At 50.2% G+C, this 19,935-nt stretch overlaps 1 protein-coding gene across 1 annotated transcript in view; it reads right to left on the reverse strand.

Annotated features, from left to right (window-relative positions):
• Positions 1–19,935, reverse strand: part of LOC119974255 — a 107,550-nt gene that overhangs the window by 64,420 nt on the left and 23,195 nt on the right. Inside the window, exons 4-6 of the mRNA XM_038813024.1 lie at positions 19,663–19,713; positions 13,863–13,910; positions 8,063–8,110 (exon numbers count right to left, since the gene is read on the reverse strand). Of these exons, the coding sequence (XP_038668952.1) occupies positions 8,063–8,110; positions 13,863–13,910; positions 19,663–19,713 (147 nt within the window). The remainder of the gene's footprint in view (positions 1–8,062; positions 8,111–13,862; positions 13,911–19,662; positions 19,714–19,935) is intronic.

A 19,935-nucleotide genomic window follows, 5' to 3' on the forward strand; every position in this document is an offset into this window, starting at 1 on the left:
TTATCGTTCAGCTCCAATCCCCTCGCCGCTCAGCCATTTCCAAGGGCACATAAGTGTCCACCACGTTGCTGCGGGCCTGGGCGTCACGTAGGCCAGACCGGGGAAGGGAGCGATTTCCTTCCCCATAAATGTGTGGTGACATACCAGGGGCCAGATGCTGGAAGGACTGTACTTTTCCCACAAGGTTCTCCAGTTTCTTGATGGATTCCCCCCCCCCCCCCCCCCCCACCACCACCACCACCCCACCACCAAAATGGCCACTGGAAGTCAACTTGGGGGTAAGATGATAGTCTGAAAGGAAACCCCGCCAGCAATCAGTGCAGTGAGGGTCCAATAAAGGATAGAGCAGAGTACTTTCTAAATGGAAAGAGGTTCAGTACAGTGGATGTCCAATGAGGCTTGGGCGTTCAGGTGCATAGATCCTTAAAATGCCTGTAACAAGTGCAGAAAATAATCAAAAAGGCTAATGGAATGCTGGCTTTTATATCTCGACGACTGGAGTATAAAGACACAGGGGTTATGCTGCAACTTTACAAAACCATGGTTAGACCCCTTGGAGTCACTGTGACAGTTCTGGACACCTCACCTCAGGAAGGATATTTTTGTAGTGAGTGCAATGTAGGTTGACAAAAATTAAAGCTGGACTACAGGGGTTGAGATACGAGGAGAGATTTCACAAATTAGACCTATTTTCACTCATATTTGGAAGATTGACTTCCGGTGATGGGAATGTGCTGAGTTGTCGCACAGGTGGCTCTCCTCCCGAACACAGGAAAATAGGCACATTATTTTGAATTTAGCCCGAATTCATCCCCTCATCCACAAAGACAGAGAAGAAGAAAAGAATGAGCAGTAGCTCGAGAGGCCGCAAGGGAAGCCAAAACGACGGAAAGGGTAGGAACAGTGAGCGAAAGGGTCGGCGGACCCACGAGGCGGGGGTTCCCCGAGAGAGGGAGACCAGTGACCCAGACAGGTGCTGTCCTTCCCCCACCTGGAGAAGTTTGGAAGATATTCGTAACTGTGGAACTAACTGCACTGAAGGGCAAGATCAAGATGGAGATCCAAATGGTGGCCTGGGTGGCGGAGGTGCAGGTTACCATGCAGACACCTCAACAGGATGGGAAGGAAGCTGGAAGCACAGGGGGAAAAGGCCCATGAACTCGAAAAGGCATCAACAAACCAGAGCGACCAGATCATTTCCCTGGATGCCGAAATAAAGAGCTTGGTGGCAACCCAGGGGTGCCAGAAAGGGAAGGTCGAGGATCAAGAGAACCGATTCCTGTCACTAAACATTCGAATAGTGGGCCTGCCTGAGGGAATCGTGGGCAGAGTCCCAACCGACTACGTGGTCCAGAACAGCTTCCTCAAGCGCTGGAGATCAACAGGGCCCGCAAGTCGCTCCGACCAAAGCCCAAGGCCAGGGAGCAGCCGAGGGCGATAATAGCCAAGCCGCAGAGATACCAGGATCAGGAGAGGATCCTGCGTTAAGCTTGGCAGATGAAGGTAAGCAGATGGGAGGGACACAGGATAAGGGTATACCAGGACATTGGGCCGGACCTGGCAAAGCGCTGAGCTAAATCCAACCAGGCGAAGTTGGCCCTGTACAAAAACAAGGTTAAATTCGGGGTGTTTATTCCCAGCTAGGCTCTGGGTGATGTACCAGAGTAAGGAACATTATTTTACCATCCCGGCAGAGGCGAATGAGTTTGTCCGTACAAACGGACTGGACGAAAGGCAAACATGGCAGCGGTGAGGAAATTTTGGACAATTTTGCATGGGACTGGGCTGATTCGCTGAGTAAGAGAACTAGCTCAGAGGAAGGAAGGGGCGAGGGCAGCAGAGTGCAGGGGAGGGTGAGGAGGAGACAGAGAGGACAACAACGGAATGGTCGTAGGAGGGGGTCAGAGCAAGCCCGAGAGGGGGGACCACCACACTAGCAGGGTAAGCTAGCGCCAGGAAGCATGAAAGAGAGGGGGGCCACAATGCACCTCTCAGTGGATAAGGGGGGAGAAGGTAGGGGGACAAATAGAAAGTGGGGACATGGGGGTGGGGGAAGGCAAAGAGGGGGATAGAGGGGGATTGAGGGGAGAAGAGGATCCACGAGGGGAGCATAATGAGAAAGAAGGGACAGGCTCTAAACTGGCTTCAGCAGGTCAGGTTCAGGAAGATGGAACAAGATGGCACTGTAAGCAGCCACTTTAGAGGGTCCCTATACAAAGGGGAACCCTGGAGTGCAGAAGCACACCCACATGGCGTACATACAGCTGGCAGCCATCTTTGGTGGCCCCTGGACAAAGGGAAACCCCAGAGTGAGAACGGCGACCAAGGCCATTTTGGACGGCCCCCTAACAAAGGGAAACCCCGGAGTGCAGGGAATAGTCCATTAGGTAAGTATGGTTGATCCCGCAGAAGTGGGGGGACATAAACCCCCCACCAGGATAGTCACCTGGAACATTTGGGGACTTAGTGGCCCAGTGAAAAGATCCAGAGTCTTCGCCCACTCTGAAAAGTATGAAAGCCAACATAATCTTCCTCCAAGAGATATACACCTGAGAGAGAAGGACTGACTGCGGGTAAGGAAGAGCTGGATGGGGAAGGCCTACCATTCCTGCTCCAGGGCAAGAGCCAGTGGGGTAGCTATTATGATAAGTAAGACAACCGAGTTCACGTCGACAAAGACGGTTGCGGATCAAGGAGCACGGTATGTCATGGTCAGCGCTGTCCTCGACACGGCATCGGTAGTCCTGGTGAGCATGTTCACGCCCGACTGGGACGACACAGAATTTAGAAAGAAGACCATGGCGGAATTCTCCGACATAGACACATGCCGAGAGATCATGCGGTGGGGGGGGGGGCACTTTAACTGTGCACAAGACCCACAGACAGATCAAACCCCAGAACAGGGAAAACGGCAGGCATGACTACAGAACTGGAAACGTTTATGGAGCAAATGGAGGAAGTCGGCCCAGGAGCGATGAGGGAGATTGGTAAGGAGTGAAATGAGAAGGGCAAGGTGGTGTCGGGACCAGAAGGGGTGAATAGGGTATTTTAGGTGTTCTGCAGAAGGCTGTGAGGAGCCTCTGCCTGGGGAGGAGGGTATGAGGCAGTTCTTAGACGGGTTCCCTAGGGTGGAGGAGGGATGGGTGCAGCGATTGGGGCCCCGATTTGGCTGATGGAGGTGATGGACGTCCCTGGATCGATGAAGATAGAGAAGAGTGAGGTGTTCCGATTAATGCTAGAGGGTAGGCCACAGGGCAAGACAGGTTCCCACTGGAGTTTTACAAGACGTTTGGTGAGGAGTTGAGGCCTCTGCTAGTGGGGATGTACAAAGAGGCGAGAGGTAGGAGGGAGCTCCCCCCCCCCCCCCCCCACATTGTCACAGGCATTCCCTTTGCTGATTTTGAAGAAAAATAAGGACCCAGAGCAGGGTGGGTCGTACCGCCCAATATTGCTGCTAAAGTGAATGCGAATTTATGTGCAAAGGTGTTCGCATCGTGAATAGAGGACTATGTGCCTGGGGCGATAGGGGAGGACCAGACGGTATTTGTGAGGGGAGGGGACAGGTGTCGGCGAATGTGCGCAGGCTTCTTCATGTTATTATGATGCCCTCGGAAGGGCAGGAGGTAGAAGTAGTGGTGGCAATTGACGCGGAGAAGGCCTTTGATTGGGTGGGTTGGAAGCACTTGTTAGGGTTGCTGGCTTGGTTCTGGTTTGGTAGGCATTTGTGGATTGGTTTCGGCTGCTGGACAGGGCGCCGATGGCTAGAGCCCAGACGAAGAGGATGAATTTGGTGTACTTCGGGCTGCATCAGGGGACAAGGCAGGGGTGCCCGCTCTTCCCGTTGCTTTGGCGATAGAGCTGCTGGCAACGGCAGTCGAGGGATTGGAAAGGGATTGAGCGTGGGGCAGGGCCGGGCACAGAGCCTCAGTGGATGCGGACCCAGTGGGCAGCTTCAAAAGGATCACGAAGATCCTGAGGGAATTTGGCTGGTTCTCGGGGTATACGTTGAACCTGGGGAAGAGCGAGCTGGTCCCAATTAATGCCTCAGGGCAGGAGAGGAGCTAAGGGGAGTTTCCGTTGAGGGTGGTGGGGGCGAGTTTTCAGTATCTAGGAATCCAGGTGGGGCAAAGCTGGGCCCAGCTCCACAAATTGAACTTGGCACAACTGGTGGAGGGAATGAAGGTGGTTTTCAAGAGGTGGGATGTGTTGCCGCTGTCACTGGCTGGGCAACTGCAGGCGGTTAAAATGACGGTGGTGCCCAGGTCCTTGTTCGTGTTCCAGAAACTCCCCAGCTTTGTTCCCAAGTCCTTTATTAGAGAGGTAAATGGGAAATTTCAGGGGGTTTATATAGGCGGGGAAGACCTCGCAGGTGAGGAGGGTGTTTTGGGAGAAGGGCGAGGGGTGAGGGTTGGGAGGAAGGGTGGCGTTGCCAAGTTTGATGAACTATTATTGGACGGCGAATGTCGCAACGGCGAGGAAATGGCCAGTGGACAAGGGATCGGTGTGGCGGCAGAAGGAGGCGGAGCCGTGTAAAGGGGCAGTCTGAGGGCACTGTTGTTGGCGCCCCTTCTGTTCTCACCAACCTGGTATTCCGTGAGCACAGTGGTGGTTTTGGTGTTACGGATCTGGTGTTAGTGCAGGCAGCATTTTGGGTTCGAGGGGCTATCATTGTGGGCGCTCACATGTGACAACCATAGGTTTGTGCCGGAGGGGCTGGATGCGAGGTTCCGGGGGTGGCGGCAGGTGGGGATACAGTACTTCAGGGACTTGCTGAGAGGGGGTATGTTTGCAGGTCTTGAGGAGTTGGAGGAAATATTTGAGCTTCCCAAAGGGAATGGTTTCAGGAACCTGCAGGTGAGGGACTTTGTGAGGAGAGAGGTGCCGTCCTTCCCGGGGCTGCCACCTCTGGTGCTGCAGGACAAGCTGTTATTGGAGGATGAAATAGGGAAGGGGAAGGTGTCGGATATTTATAGAAAGTTGATGGAGAGGGAGGCCGCTCCGGTGGAGGATATCAGGTATAAATGGGAGGAGGAGTTGGATGGGGAGGTGAGGGCCGGAACATGAAAAGAAGCCCTGCGGAAGGGTAATACGTCCAAAGTGTGTGCGAGGTTAAGCCTTATCCAATTTAAGGTGGTGCGCTGGGCCCACATGATGGTTGCAAGGATGAGCCAGTTCTTTGTGGGAGTGGAAGACAGCTGTGGATGGTGTGCCGGGGGCCCATGAATCACGTCCACATATTCTGGGCATGACCGAAGCTGAGGGGGTCCTGGCAGGGGTTCTCGGATGTCATGTTCGTGATTCTGGGTGTGAGGATGGGCCCCGAGTCCTGAGGTGGCGATAATTGGCTTGTCGGAAGATTCGGGTGTCCAGGTGGGGAGAGTGGCCGATGTTTTGGCCTTCGCCTCCCAGATAGCACAGAGACGGATCTTGTTGGGCTTGCGAGGCCCGGAGCCACTGAAAGCAGGGGGATGTGGGTGAGTGACCTGACAGAATTCCTGCATCTGGAGAAGGTCAAGTTTGCTTTACGTGGGGCAGGGAAGGGATCCACTCGGAGGTGGAAAGCGTTTATCGATTTCCTCAAGGTGAATAGAGGTGTAGTGGGGGGGGGGGGGGGGGGGGGGCTCTTCTAGGTTTGGGGCGGGGGGGAGACAAGATGGAAAATTAAGAGGGTGGGATGAGTTGGGGTGTTGGTATTGGGGGATGTTGGGGGCCTGTGTTCTCTGTTTCTGTTGATGTTTGGTCTTCTGATACTTTCATGTACATATGCAAAATGTCTTGAATAGAAATCAGAAGCACAAAGGGACTTAGGAGTCTAGTTCAGGATTTTCTTGATGTTAACGTGCAGGTTCAGTTGACAGTCAGGACGGCAAATGCAATGTTAGCATTCATGTCGAGAGGGCTACAATACAAGACCAGGGAAATACTTCTGAGGCTGCGTAAGACCATAAGACCATAAAAGGAGCATAATTAGGCCACTCGGCCCATCGAGTCTGCTCTGCCATCCAATCATGGCTGATATTTTCTCATGCCATTCACCTGCCTTCTTTCATAACACCTGATCCCTTTATTGATCAAGAAGGTTCTGGTCAGTCCCTATTTGGAATATTGTGAGCAGTTTTGGGCCTTGTATCTAAGGAAGTATGTGCTGGCCTTGGAGAGAAACAGAGAAGGTGCACAAGAATGATCCCTGGGGTGAAGGACTTGTCATATGAGGAACGGTACTCAATGGAGTTTAGAAGGATGAGGGAAGATCTCTTTTCAAAATACGGAGCAGCCGAGATAGAGTGAACGTGGAGAACATGTTGCCACTGGGAGGAGGAACTAGAAACCGAGGGCACAGCCTCAGACTGAAGAGATGATCCTTTAAATCAGAGATGAGGAGGAATTTCTTCAGCCAGAGGGTGGTGAATCTATGGAAAAAATTTGCCCCATAAGGCTTTGGAAGCCAAATCACTGAGAGTCTTTAAGACAGAGATAGATAGGTTCGTGATGACTAAAGGGATCAGGGGGATAGGGAGGAGGCAGAAAAATGGGAAACATATCAGCCATGATTGAATGGCGGAGCAGAGCTGATGGGACGAATGGTCTAATTCTGCTCCTATGTCTCATGGTCTACAGAGGTCATTGCAAACACAGTTCCGTTCGTGAAGGAATAGCAATATATTTCCAAATCAGGCTGGTGGGAGACTCGGATTGGAACCTCCAGGTGGTGAGGTTCCCAGTATCTGTTGCTCTTGTCCTTCTAGTTGGTAGAGGTTGTGGATTTGGAAGGTGCTGCCTTGGTGAGTTGCTGCAGTGCATCTTGTAGATGGCGCACCTGAGGTTATCCAGATTTGTAGGAAGAATAGAGGCATTGACTATTTTCTAAACGGGAAAAGGCTTCGGAAATCACAAAGGGACTTAGGGGTCTAGTTCAGGATTCTCTTGATGTTAACGTGCAGGTTCAGTTGACAGTCAGGAAGGCAAATGCAATGTTAGTATTCATGTCGAGAGGGCTAGAATACAAGACCAGGGATGTACTTCTGAGGCTGTATAAGGCTCTGGTCAGTCCCCATTTGGAATATTGTGAGCAGTTTTGGGCCCTGTATCTAAGGAAGGATATGCAGGCCTTGGAAAAGGTCCAGAGGAGGCTCACAGGAATGATCGCCGGAGTGAAGGACTTGTCATGTGAGGAATTGTTGTGGACGCTGGGTTTGTACTCATTGGAGTTTAGAAGGATGAGGGGCGATCTCTTTACAGAATAGGGAGAGGCCTAGAGAGAGTGAACGTGGAGAAGATGTTTCCACTGGCAGAGGAAACTAGAAACCGAGGGCACAGCCTCAGGCTGAAGAGATGATCCTTTAAAACAGAGATGAGGAGCAATTTCTTCAGCCAGAGGGTGGTGAATCTGTGGAACTCTTTGCCCCATAAGGCTTTGGAAGCCAAATTGCTGAGTGTCTTTAAGACAGACATAGATAGCTTCTTGATGAATAAGGGAATCAGGGGTTATGGGGAGGAGGGAGGAAAACGGGGATGAGAAACATATCAGCCATGATTGAATGGTGGAGCACACCTGATGGGCCAAATGGCCTAATTCTGTTCCAATGTCTTACGGTCTTATGGTCTGAAGAGGTTACTGCAAACACAGTGCTGTTAGAGGGGGAGTTCCAGGATTCAACGCAGCGACAGTGAAGGGACAGCAATATATTTGCAAGTCAAGATGGAGAGTGACTCGGAGGGGAACCGCCAGGTGGTGGGGTTCCCAGGTATCTGCTGCTCTTGTCCTTCTAGATGGTAGAGGTTGTGGATTTGGAAGGTGCTGCCTTGGTGAGTTGCTGCAGTGCATCTTGTAGATGGCGCACACGGCTGTTACTGTCCGACGGTGGTGGAGGGAGTGAATTGTGAGGTTTTGATACAGCCTCAGCACAATGGGATCTGTTCAGTTTTCAAACCCAACCTGACATTCCAATTAGGTGTCATTCTGAAACACCTTTTGATGATCACGCTGAAACTAAAACTGTGCTGGGCCCTCTCTCGCTCGCTCTCTCTCATTCTGCCTTGCTCTGGATTGAGATATACTCAACAAATCCTTCGACATCCGTGTTTTTGTGATTAGTGGCACTCAGATCTCCTGAAACAGAAAGCAGGGACAGAATTTCTCAAAGCTTGGCACATTTACACGGGGAATACCTGAACTGAGAGGACAGAATTATCAGGGTACACAGAACAAACTGGGACTTATTCCTTCAAAATTAGACTGAGGCTATTTTTAAGAGCCCAATGCCGGAGCTCCTGCTCCAATCGAGATCTTCCCTCACGCCTTTTCAACTCCCTCCATCATCCTACCATTCTTCTCAATTACTGTGGAAGTGAGACCCACATTTTCCCCAATCCCTGTGGGAGCGAGTCCCACATTCATCCCATTCCCTGCGGGGTCAAGTCCCAAATACTCCCCATTCTCTGTGAGAACAAATCCCACATTCTCCCCACTCCCCATGGGAGCAATTCTCACATTCTCCCACAGGGGAGTGAGTCGCAAATTCTTCTCCCATCCCGGTGTGAGCGAGTTGTCTTCGCACTCCTTGTGGGAGTGAGTCCCACATTCTCCCCACTCCCCTTAGGAGCGTGTCTCATATTTCATCACTCCCTGTGGGGGCCAGACCCACATTCGCCCCACTACCTTTGGGAGCGAGTTGCACATTCTCCCCACTCCCTGTGGGAGCGAGTTCCACATTCTCCCCACTCCCTGTGGGAGCGAGTTCCACATTCTCCCCACTACATGCGAGAACGATGTTCCACATTCACCCCACTCCCTGTGGGAGTGTGTTCCACATTATCCTCATTCCCTGTGGGAGTTAGTACCACATTCTTCCCACTCAGAATCACAAAAACACAGAATAGTACAATGCAGAAGAGGCCCTTTGGCCCATTACATGAAAAACAGCTGGGGCGGGAATGGGCACGACTGAAGCGAATCGCGCCACGCCGGGATGTGATTCTCCGCAGAGCGGAGAATCGGCGCCATCAGCACAACGCCAGTCGGGGGGCCGCCCTACGGCCCCCTCCCCCCACCCCGGCGATTCTCGGCCCAGGTGACCGTAACAAAAACCCGAGTCCCGCCAGCGCCGTTCTAACCTGCTCTTAGCCGGAGGGACCTCGGCATGGAAGGGTCCAGGGGCGCCTGTGGGGGGCGGGGGGTCCGACCCGGGGTGGGGGGGGGGGCTCCGTTGTGGCCTGGCCCGCGATCGGGGCCCACCGATCGGCAGGACGGCCTCTAGGGCTGGGGGTCTCCTTTCTTCCACGCCGGCCCCTTCAGCCGTACGCCATGTTGCGTCGGGGCAGGCCCGGAGAAGGGAGCCAGAATTGTTGATCCTGAGGCCACGTTGACTCAGTCGGGAAACGCTCCGGCGTTTACGACGGCGTCAACACTTAGCCTCAGCATCAGAGAACCACGCCCCTGATCTTCCTACCTAATACCATTTCCAGCACTTGGCCCATGGCCTTGTATGTTATGACATGTGAAGTGCTCATCTAGGTACTTTGTAAACAATGTGAGGAACCCACCTCTACCACCCTCCGGGACAGTGAATTCCAGACCATCACCACTCTCTGGGTAAAAATTATTTTCCACAAATCCCCTCTAAACCTGCTGCCCCTGATATTGAAATTGTGTCCCCTCGTAACTGAACCTTCAACTAATGGAACAGTTGCTCCCTATCCACCCAATCCTGCCCCTCATAATCTTGTACACATCGATTAATTCATCCCTCAGTCTATTCTGCTCCAGTGAAATCAACCCAAGCCTATCCAACCTCTCTTCATAACTTAAAGATTCCATCTCAAGCAACATCCTGGTGAATCTCCTCTGCACCCCCTCCAGTGCAAGCACATCCTTTCTATAATGTGGTGACCAGAATTGCACACAGTACTCCAGCTGTGGCCTCACCAAAGTTCTGTACAACTCCAACATGACCTCCCTGCTTTTGTTTGATAAAGGCAAGTTTCCCTTATGGCTTTTGCACTACCCTATTAACTTGCCATTCTGCCTTCAGAGATCTATGGATGAACACGCTAAGGTCCTTTTGTTCCTCAGAACTTCCCAGTGTCATTCCATTCATTGAATACTTCCTTGGGACATTGCTCCTTCCAAAGTGTATCATCTCACACTTTTCAGGATCAAATACCATCTGCCACTTATCCCCCTATTCGAACATCGCGTCTATACCTTCCTGTAAGCCAAGACATTCAACCTCACTGTTAACCAGGGCAGCACAGTGACGCAGTGGTTTGCACCGCTGCCTGACAGTGCCGAGGACCCAGGTTCAATCCAGATCATTGCCTTGTGTGGAGTTTGCACATTCTCCCCGTGTCTGCGTGGGTCTCACCCCACAACCCAAAAAGATGTGCAGGGTCGGTGAATTGGCCACACTAAATTGCCCCTTAATTGAAAAAATAAATTGGGTCTTCTAATTTCAAAAAACCTCATTGTTAACCACCTGGCCAACCTTTGTGTTATCGGCAAAGTTAGTGATCCTACCCCCCAACATAGTCATCGATGTGGTTTATATAAATGACAAACAATAGGGGCCTATCACAGATCCCTGTAGTGCGCCACTGGCCACTGGCTTCTCGTCACTCAAGCAGCTGTCTGCCATCACCCTCTGTCTCCTACAGACAGCTAATTTTGAATCCACCTTATCAAATCACCCTGTATCCATTGTGCATTTGCCTTCTTTATAAGTCTCCCATGTGGGACATGGTCAAAGGCTTTCTGAAATCCATGTAAACTACATCAACTGCACTACCCTCATCTACATACCTGGTCACATGCTCAAACATTCAATCAAATTTGTTACGCATGATCTCCCTCTGACAAAGCCATGCTGACTATTCCTGATCAAACCTTACGTCTCCAAGTGGAGATAGATTCTCTCCTTCAGAATTTCCCCCAATAGTTTCCTGCCACTGACGTGAGACTCAGTGGTATGTCTCTCTCTATAACCTTCCATAATTGTGGAACCACATGAGCTGTTCTTCAGTCCTCGGGCTCCTCCACCAAGTCCAGACCTGGAGAATTGTTCACTTTTAAGACTGTCAATACCTCCAATACCTTGTCACTCCCTGTGACAATTTGTTCAAGAACCTCACAGTCTCTCTCCCTGGGTTCCATATCTACATCCTCATTCTCTTGGGTGAAAACAGATATGAAATATTAATTCAACACCCTACCAATGTCCCCTGGCTCCACTCAGAGATTTCCCCCTTGATCCTTAATGGGCCCTATTCTTTACCTGGTTATCCTCTTCCCATTGAAGTGTAGCAGAGGGAGGGGGTGGTTTGGGGTTGGGGGGGGGGGGGGGGGGGGGGGGGGGAGATAAGGGGAAAAATTAAGAGGGCGGGGTGATTTGGGGTGTTAGTGTTGGGGGAGGTTGAGGGCCTGTTTTCACTGTTACTGTTGATGTTTAGTCTTCTGATATTATCATGTACATATGCAAAACGCCTTTAATAAAAATATTTTTGACAAATGAACTGCATGGTAAAATAGGATAGAGTCAACACAGGTTTATCAAAGGGAGGTCATGCCTGAAAAACCAGAAAGAATTATTTGAGGAGGTAATGAGAAAGTTAGACAAAGGAGAACCACTGGAACTTTTTTGATTTGCAGAAAGCCTTTGACAAGGTGTCCGGCAGAAGGCTGCAAAATAAGATAAGAGCCCATGGTGTTGGGATTGGCTGACTGGCAGAAGGCAAAGAGTGGGGATAAAGGGCTTTTTTTCAGGATGGCAGCTGGTGACTAGTGGTGTGCCTCAGGGGTCTGTGCTGGGACCACATCTTTTCACAATATACATTAATGATCAGGAAGAAGGATCTGAAGGCACTGTTAATCTGTTTGCAGATGATACAAAGGTATGTGAAGGGATAGGTAGTGTTGAGCAAGCAGGAAGGCTGCAGAAGGATCTGGACATGCTCGGAGAGTGAGCAAAGAACTGGCAAATGGAATCCAATGTAGAAAAGTGTGAGTATATCCAGATTTGTAGGAAGAATAGAGGCATTGACTATTTTCTAAACGGGAAAAGGCTTCGGAAATCAGAAGCACAAAGGGACTTAGGAGTCTAGTTCAGGATTCTCTTGATGTTAACGTGCAGGTTCAGTTGACAGTCAGGAAGGCAAATGCAATGTTACTAACCATGTCGAGAGGGCTAGAATACAAGACCTGGGATGTACTTCTGAGGCTGTACAGTAGTCCCCCGTTATAACGCGGGTGTTGGTGTCCAAGACAGCCACCCTCGTTGCATCCGAGCCGCGGATATCCACGATGGGGGTTTTAAATTTATTTAAAAATCTATGCATGCGCTTCCCATTGTGAGTCTACGGGGGGCGGGGGGAGAGGTCAGACCCCCGTCGACTCACAATGGGAAGCGCATGCATAGATTTTTAAATAAATTTAAAATCCCCATCGTGGATCTAATTAAAACAAGCTCTCTGATTGCCACAGAATGAGGCTGGGAATTATTCCAGAGGGAAACCCACAGAAACTTACCAGGAACTCTGGTGGGTTTCACCAAACTGGAGGAAAGGATTGCCTTTCAAAAATATGTTCTGACCGCCACCGGTTTAAAGAACCTGTCTGCTGTACAGGGTTGAGGCAGCTGTAGCTCTGCACTATCCACTTCCGTACGCTGTATGAGCTGCTCCTCTCTCACTGAATCTCATTCCAATCAGCGGGCTGTGTCAACTTCAGCGGCTGGCTCACTTTGATCCGGAGAGGGAAGCTGACAGTTGGGGTCCATAAGCCCCCCCCCCCGCCGTATATCGCGAACCGCGGTATTGCGGAGCGCAGTATAACGGGGGACTACTGTATAAGGCTCTGGTCAGTCCCCATTTGGAATATTGTGAGCAGTTTTGGGCCCTGTATATAAGGAAGGATATGCAGGCCTTGGAAAAGGTCCAGAGGAGGCTCACAGGAATGATCGCCGGAGTGAAGGACTTGTCATGTGAGGAATCGTTGTGGACGCTGGCTTTGTACTCATTGGAGTTTCGAAGGATGAAGGGCGATCTCTTTACAGAATAGGGAGAGGCCTAGAGAGAGTGAACGTGGAGAAGATGTTTCCACTGGCAGAGGAAACTAGAAACCGAGGGCACAGCCTGAAGAGATGATCCTTTAAAACAGAGATGAGGAGCAATTTCTTCAGCCAGAGGGTGGTGAATCTGTGGAACTCTTGACCGCGGAAGGCTTTGGAAGCCAAATTGCTGTGCCTTTAAGACAGACATAGATAGCTTCTTGATGAATAAGGGAATCAGGGGTTATGGGGAGGAGGGAGAAAAACGGGGATGAGAAACATATCAGCCATGATTGAATGGTGGATCACACCTGATGGGCCAAATGGCCTAATTCTGTTCCAATGTCTTACGGTCTTATGGTCTGAAGAGGTTACTGCAAACATAGTGCTGTTAGAGGGGGAGTTCCAGGATTTTAACACAGCGACAGTGAAGAGACGGCAATATATTTGCAAGTCAAGATGGAGAGTGACTCGGAGGGGAACCGCCAGGTGGTGGGGTTCCCAGGTATCTGCTGCTCTTGTCCTTCTAGATGGTAGAGGTTGTGGATTTGGAAGGTGCTGCCTTGGTGAGTTGCTGCAGTGCATCTTGTAGATGGCGCACACGGCTGTTACTGTCCGACGGTGGTGGAGGGAGTGACTTGTGAGGTTTTGATACAGCCTCAGCACAATGGGATCTGTTCAGTTTTCAAACCCAACCTGACATTCCAATTAGGTGTCAGTCTGAAACACCTTTTGATGATCACGCTGAAACTAAAACTGTGCTGGGCCCTCTCTCGCTCGCTCTCTCTCATTCTGCCTTGCTCTGGATTGAGATATACTCACCAAATCCTTCGACATCCGTGTTTTTGTGATTAGTGGCACTCAGATCTCCTGAAACAGAAAGCAGGGACAGAATTTCTCAAAGCTTGGCACATTTACACGGGGAATACCTGAACTGAGAGGACAGAATTATCAGGATACACAGAACAAACTGGGACTTATTCCTTCAAAATTAGACTGAGGCTATTTTTAAGAGCCCAAGCCGGAGCTCCTGCTCCAATCGAGATCTTCCCTCACGCCTTTTTAACTTCCTCTATCATCCTACCATTCTTCTCAATCACTGTGGAAGTGAGACCCACATTTTCCCCAATCCCTGTGGCAGAGAGTCCCACACTCATCCCATTCCCTGCGGGGTCAAGTCCCAAATTCTCCCCATTCTCTGTGAGAACAAATCCCACATTCTCCCCACTCCCCATGGGAGCGAATCTCACATTCTCCCACAGGGGAGTGAGTCGCAAATTCTTCTCCCATCCCGGTGTGAGCGAGTTGTCTTCGCACTCCTTGTGGGAGTGAGTCCCACATTCTCCCCAATCCCCTTAGGAGCGTGTCTCATATTTCATCACTCCCTGTGGGGGCCAGATCCACATTCGCCCCACTACCTTTGGGAACGAGTTACACATTCTCCCACTCCCTGTGGGAGCGAGTTCCACATTCTCCCCACTCCCCGTGGGAGTGAGTTCCACATTCTCCCCACTACATGCGTGGACGATGTTCCACATTCTCCCCACTCCCTGTGGGAGGGTGTTCCACATTCTCCTCATTCCCTGTGGGAGTTAGTACCACATTCTTCCCACTCAGAATCACAAAAACACAGAATAGTACAATGCAGAAGAGGCCCTTTGGCCCATTACATGAAAAACAGCTGGGGCGGGAATGGGCACGACTGAAGCGAATCGCGCCACGCCGGGATGTGATTCTCCGCAGAGCGGAGAATCGGCGCCATCAGCACAACGCCAGTCGGGGGGCCGCCCTACGGCCCCCTCCCCCCACCCCGGCGATTCTCGGCCCAGGTGGCCGTAACAAAAACCCGAGTCCCGCCAGCGCCGTTATAACCTGCTCTTAGCCGGAGGGACCTCGGCGTGGAAGGGTCCAGGGGCGCCTGTGGGGGGGGGGGGGGTCCGACCCAGGGGGGGCGGGCTCCGTTGTGGCCTGGCCCGCGATCGGGGCTCACCGATCGGTGGGCCGGCCTCTCGGGCTGGGGGCCTCCTTACTTCCACGCCGGCCCCTTCAGCCCTACGCCATGTTGCGTCGGTGCCGGCCCGGAGAAGGTAGCCAGAATTGTTGATCCTGAGGCCATGTTGACGCAGTCGGGAAACGCTCCGGCGTTTACGACGGCGTCAACACTTAACCTCAGCATCAGAGAATCACGCCCCTGATCTTCCTACCTAATACCATTTCCAGCACTTGGCCCATGGCCTTGTATGTTATGACATGTGAAGTGCTCATCTAGGTACTTTTTAAACAATGTGAGAAACCCACTTCTACCACCCTCCGGGACAGTGAATTCCAGACCATCACCACTCTCTGGGTAAAAATGATTTTCCACAAATCCCCCCTAAACCTGCTGCCCCTGATATTGAAATTGTGTCCCCTCGTAACTGACCCTTCAACTAATGGAACAGTTGCTCCCTATCCACCCTATCCATGCCCCTCATAATCTTGTACACATTGATTAATTCGTCCCTCAGTCTATTCTGCTCCAGTGAAATCAACCCAAGCCTATCCAACCTCTCTTCATAACTTAAAGATTCCATCTCAGGCAACATCCTGGTGAATCTCCTCTGCACCCCCTCCAGTGCAAGCACATCCTTCCTATAATGTGGTGACCAGAATTGTACACAGTACTCCAGCTGTGGCCTCACCAAAGTTCTGTACAACTCCATCTTGACCTCCCTGCTTTTGTTTGATAAAGGCAAGTTTCCCTTATGGCTTTTGCACTACCCTATTAACCTGCCATTCTGCCTTCAGAGATCTATGGATGAACACGCTAAGGTCCCTTTGTTCCTCAGAACTTCCCAGTGTCATTCCATTCATTGAATACTTCCTTGGCACATTGCTCCTTCCAAAGTGTATCATCTCACACTTTTCAGGATCAAATACCATCTGCCACTTATCCCCCTATTTGAACATCGCGTCTATACCTTCCTGTAAGCCAAGACATTCAACCTCACTGTTAACCAGGGCAGCACGGTGACGCAGTGGTTTGCACCGCTGCCTGGCAGTGCCGAGGACCCAGGTTCAATCCAGATCATTGCCTTGTGTGGAGTTTGCACATTCTCCCCGTGTCTGCGTGGGTCTCACCCCACAACCCAAAAAGATGTGCAGGGTCGGTGAATTGGCCACACTAAATTGCCCCTTAATTGAAAAAAAAAATTGGGTCTTCTAATTTCAAAAAACCTCATTGTTAACCACCTGGCCAATCTTTGTGTTATCGGCAAAGTTAGTGATCCTACCCCCCAACATAGTCATCAATGTGGTTTATATAAATGACAAACAATAGCGGCCTATCACCGATCCCTGTGGTGCGCCACTGGCCACTGGCTTCTCGTCACTCAAGCAGCTGTCTGTCATCACCCTCTGTCTCCTACAGTCAGCTAATTTTGAATCCACTTTATCAAATCACCCTGTATCCATTGTGCATTTGCCTTCTTTATAAGTCTCCCATGTGGGACATGGTCAAAGGCTTTCTGAAATCCATGTAAACTACATCAACTGCACTACCCTCATCTACACACCTGGTCACATGCTCAAACATTCAATCAAATTGGTTATGCATGACCTCCCTCTGACAAAGCCATGCTGACTATTCCTGATCAAACCTTACGTCTCCAAGTGGAGATAGATTCTCTCCTTCAGAATTTCCCCCAATAGTTTCCCTGCCACTGACGTGAGACTCAGTGGTATGTCTCTCACTATAACCTTCCATAATTGTGGAACCACATGAGCTGTTCTTCAGTCCTCGGGCTCCTCCCCCAAGTCCAGACCTGGAGAATTGTTCACTTTTATGACTGCCAATACCTCCAATATCTTGTCACTCCCTGTGACAATTTGCTCAAGAACCTCACAGTCTCTCTCCCTGGGTTCCATATCTACATCCTCATTCTCTTGGGTGAAAACAGATATGAAATATTAATTCAACACCCTACCAATGTCCCCTGGCTCCACTCAGAGATTTCCCCCTTGATCCTTAATGGGCCCTATTCTTTACCTGGTTATCCTCTTCCCATTGAAGTGTAGCGGAGGGAGGGGGTGGTCTTTGGGGTTTGGGGGGGGGGGGGGGGAGATAAGGGGAAAAATTAAGAGGGCGGTGTGATTTGGGGTGTTAGTGTTGGGGGATGTTGAGGGCCTGTTTTCACTGTTACTGTAGATGTTTAGTCTTCTGATATTTTCATGTACATATATATGCAAAATGCCTTTAATAAAAATATTTTTGACAAATGAACCGCATGGTAAAATAGGATAGAGTCAACACAGGTTTATCAAAGGGAGGTCATGCCTGAAAAACCAGAAAGAATTATTTGAGGAGGTAATGAGAAAGTTAGACAAAGGAGAACCACTGGAACTTTTTAGATTTGCAGAAAGCCTTTGACAAGGTGCCCGGCAGAAGGCTGCAAAATAAGATAAGAGCCCATGGTGTTGGGATTGGCTGACTGACAGAAGGCAAAGAGTGGGGATAAAGGGCTTTTTTTTAGGGTGGCAGCTGGTGACTAGTGGTGTGCCTCAGGGGTCTGTGCTGGGACCACAACTTTTCACAATATACATTAATGATCAGGAAGAAGGATCTGAGAGCACTGTTACTCTGTTTGCAGATGATACAAAGGTATGTGGAGGGATAGGTAGTGTTGAGCAAGCAGGAAAGCTGCAGAAGGATCTGGACATGCTCGGAGAGTGAGCAAAGAACTGGCAAATGGAATGCAATGTAGAAAAGTGTGAGGTTATCCAGATTTGTAGGAAGAATAGAGGCATTGACTATTTTCTAAACGGGAAAAGGCTTCGGAAATCAGAAGCACAAAGGGACTTAGGAGTCTAGTTCAGGATTCTCTTGATGTTAACGTGCAGGTTCAGTTGACAGTCAGGAAGGCAAATGCAATGTTACTAACCATGTCGAGAGGGCTAGAATACAAGACCTGGGATGTACTTCTGAGGCTGTACAGTAGTCCCCCGTTATAACGCGGGTGTTGGTGTCCAAGACAGCCACCCGCGTTGCATCCGAGCCGCGGATATCCACAATGGGGGTTTTAAATTTATTTTAAAATCTATGCATGCGCTTCCCATTGTGAGTCTACGGGGGGCGGGGGGAGAGGTCAGACCCCCGTAGACTCACAATGGGAAGCGCATGCATAGATTTTTAAATAAATTTAAAACCCCCATCGGGATCTAATTAAAACAAGCTCACTGATTGCCACAGAATGAGGCTGGGAGTTATTCCAGAGGGAAACCCACAGAAACTTACCAGGAACTCTGGTGGGTTTCACCAAACTGGAGGAAAGGATTGCCTTTCAAAAATATGTTCTGACCGCCACCGGTTTAAAGAACCTGTCTGCTGTGCAGGGTTGAGGCAGCTGTAGCTCTGCACTATCCACTTCCGGACGCTGTGTGAGCTGCTCCTCTCTCACTGAATCTCCCTCCAATCAGCCGGCAGTCTCAACTTCAGCGGCCGGCTCACTTTGATCCGAAGAGGGAAGCTGACAGTTGGGGTCCATAAGCCCCCCCCCCCGCCGTATATCGCGAACCGCGGTATTGCGGAGCGCGGTATAACGGGGGACTACTGTATAAGGCTCTGGTCAGTCCCCATTTGGACTATTGTAAGCAGTTTTGGGCCGTGTATCTAAGGAAGGATATGCAGGCCTTGGAAAAGGTCCAGAGGAGGCTCACAGGAATGATCGCCGGAGTGAAGGACTTGTCATGTGAGGAATCGTTGTGGACGCTGGGTTTGTACTCATTGGAGTTTCGAAGGATGAGGGGCGATCTCTTTACAGAATAGGGAGAGGCCTAGAGAGAGTGAACGTGGAGAAGATGTTTCCACTGGCAGAGGAAACTAGAAACCGAGGACATAGCCTCAGGCTGAAGAGATGATCCTTTAAAACAGAGATGAGGAGCAATTCCTTCAGCCAGAGGGTGGTGAATCTGTGGAACTCTTTGCCCCATAAGGCTTTGGAAGCCAAATTGCTGAGTGTCTTTAAGACAGACATAGATAGCTTCTTGATGAATAAGGGAATCAGGGGTTATGGGGAGGAGGGAGGAAAACGGGGATGAGAAACATATCAGCCATGATTGAATGGTGGAGCACACCTGATGGGCCAAATGGCCTAATTCTGTTCCAATGTCTTACGGTCTTATGGTCTGAAGAGGTTACTGCAAACATAGTGCTGTTAGAGGGGGAGTTCCAGGATTTTAACACAGCGACAGTGAAGAGACGGCAATATATTTGCAAGTCAAGATGGAGAGTGACTCGGAGGGGAACCGCCAGGTGGTGGGGTTCCCAGGTATCTGCTGCTCTTGTCCTTTTAGATGGTAGAGGTTGTGGATTTGGAAGGTGCTGCCTTGGTGAGTTGCTGCAGTGCATCTTGTAGATGGCACACACGGCTGTTACTGTCCGTCGGTGGTGGAGGGAATAAATTGTGAGGTTTTGATACAGCCTCAGCACAATGGGATCTGTTCAGTTTTCAAACCCAACCTGACATTCCAATTAGGTGTCATTCTGAAACACCTTTTGATGATCACGCTGAAATTAACACCGTGCTGGGCCCTCTCTCGCTCTCTCTCTCTCATTCTGCCTTGCTCTGGATTGAGATATACTCACCAGATCCTTCGACATCCATGTTGTTTTTGTGATTAGCGACATTGAGATCACCTGAAACAGAAAGCAGGGACAGAATTTCTCAAAGGTAGGCATATTTACATGGGGAATACCTGAACTGAGAGGACAGAATTATCAGGATACACAGAACAAACTGGGAATTATTTCCTTAGAAATTAGACTGAGGCTATTTTTAAGATCTCAATGCCGGAGTTCCTGCTCCAATCGAGATCTTCTCTCTCATCTTTTCATCTCCTTCCATCACCCTATCGTTAT

The sequence above is a fragment of the Scyliorhinus canicula genome, chromosome 12 (genome assembly GCF_902713615.1).
Source record: "Scyliorhinus canicula chromosome 12, sScyCan1.1, whole genome shotgun sequence".
Taxonomy (NCBI): Eukaryota; Metazoa; Chordata; class Chondrichthyes; order Carcharhiniformes; family Scyliorhinidae; genus Scyliorhinus; species Scyliorhinus canicula.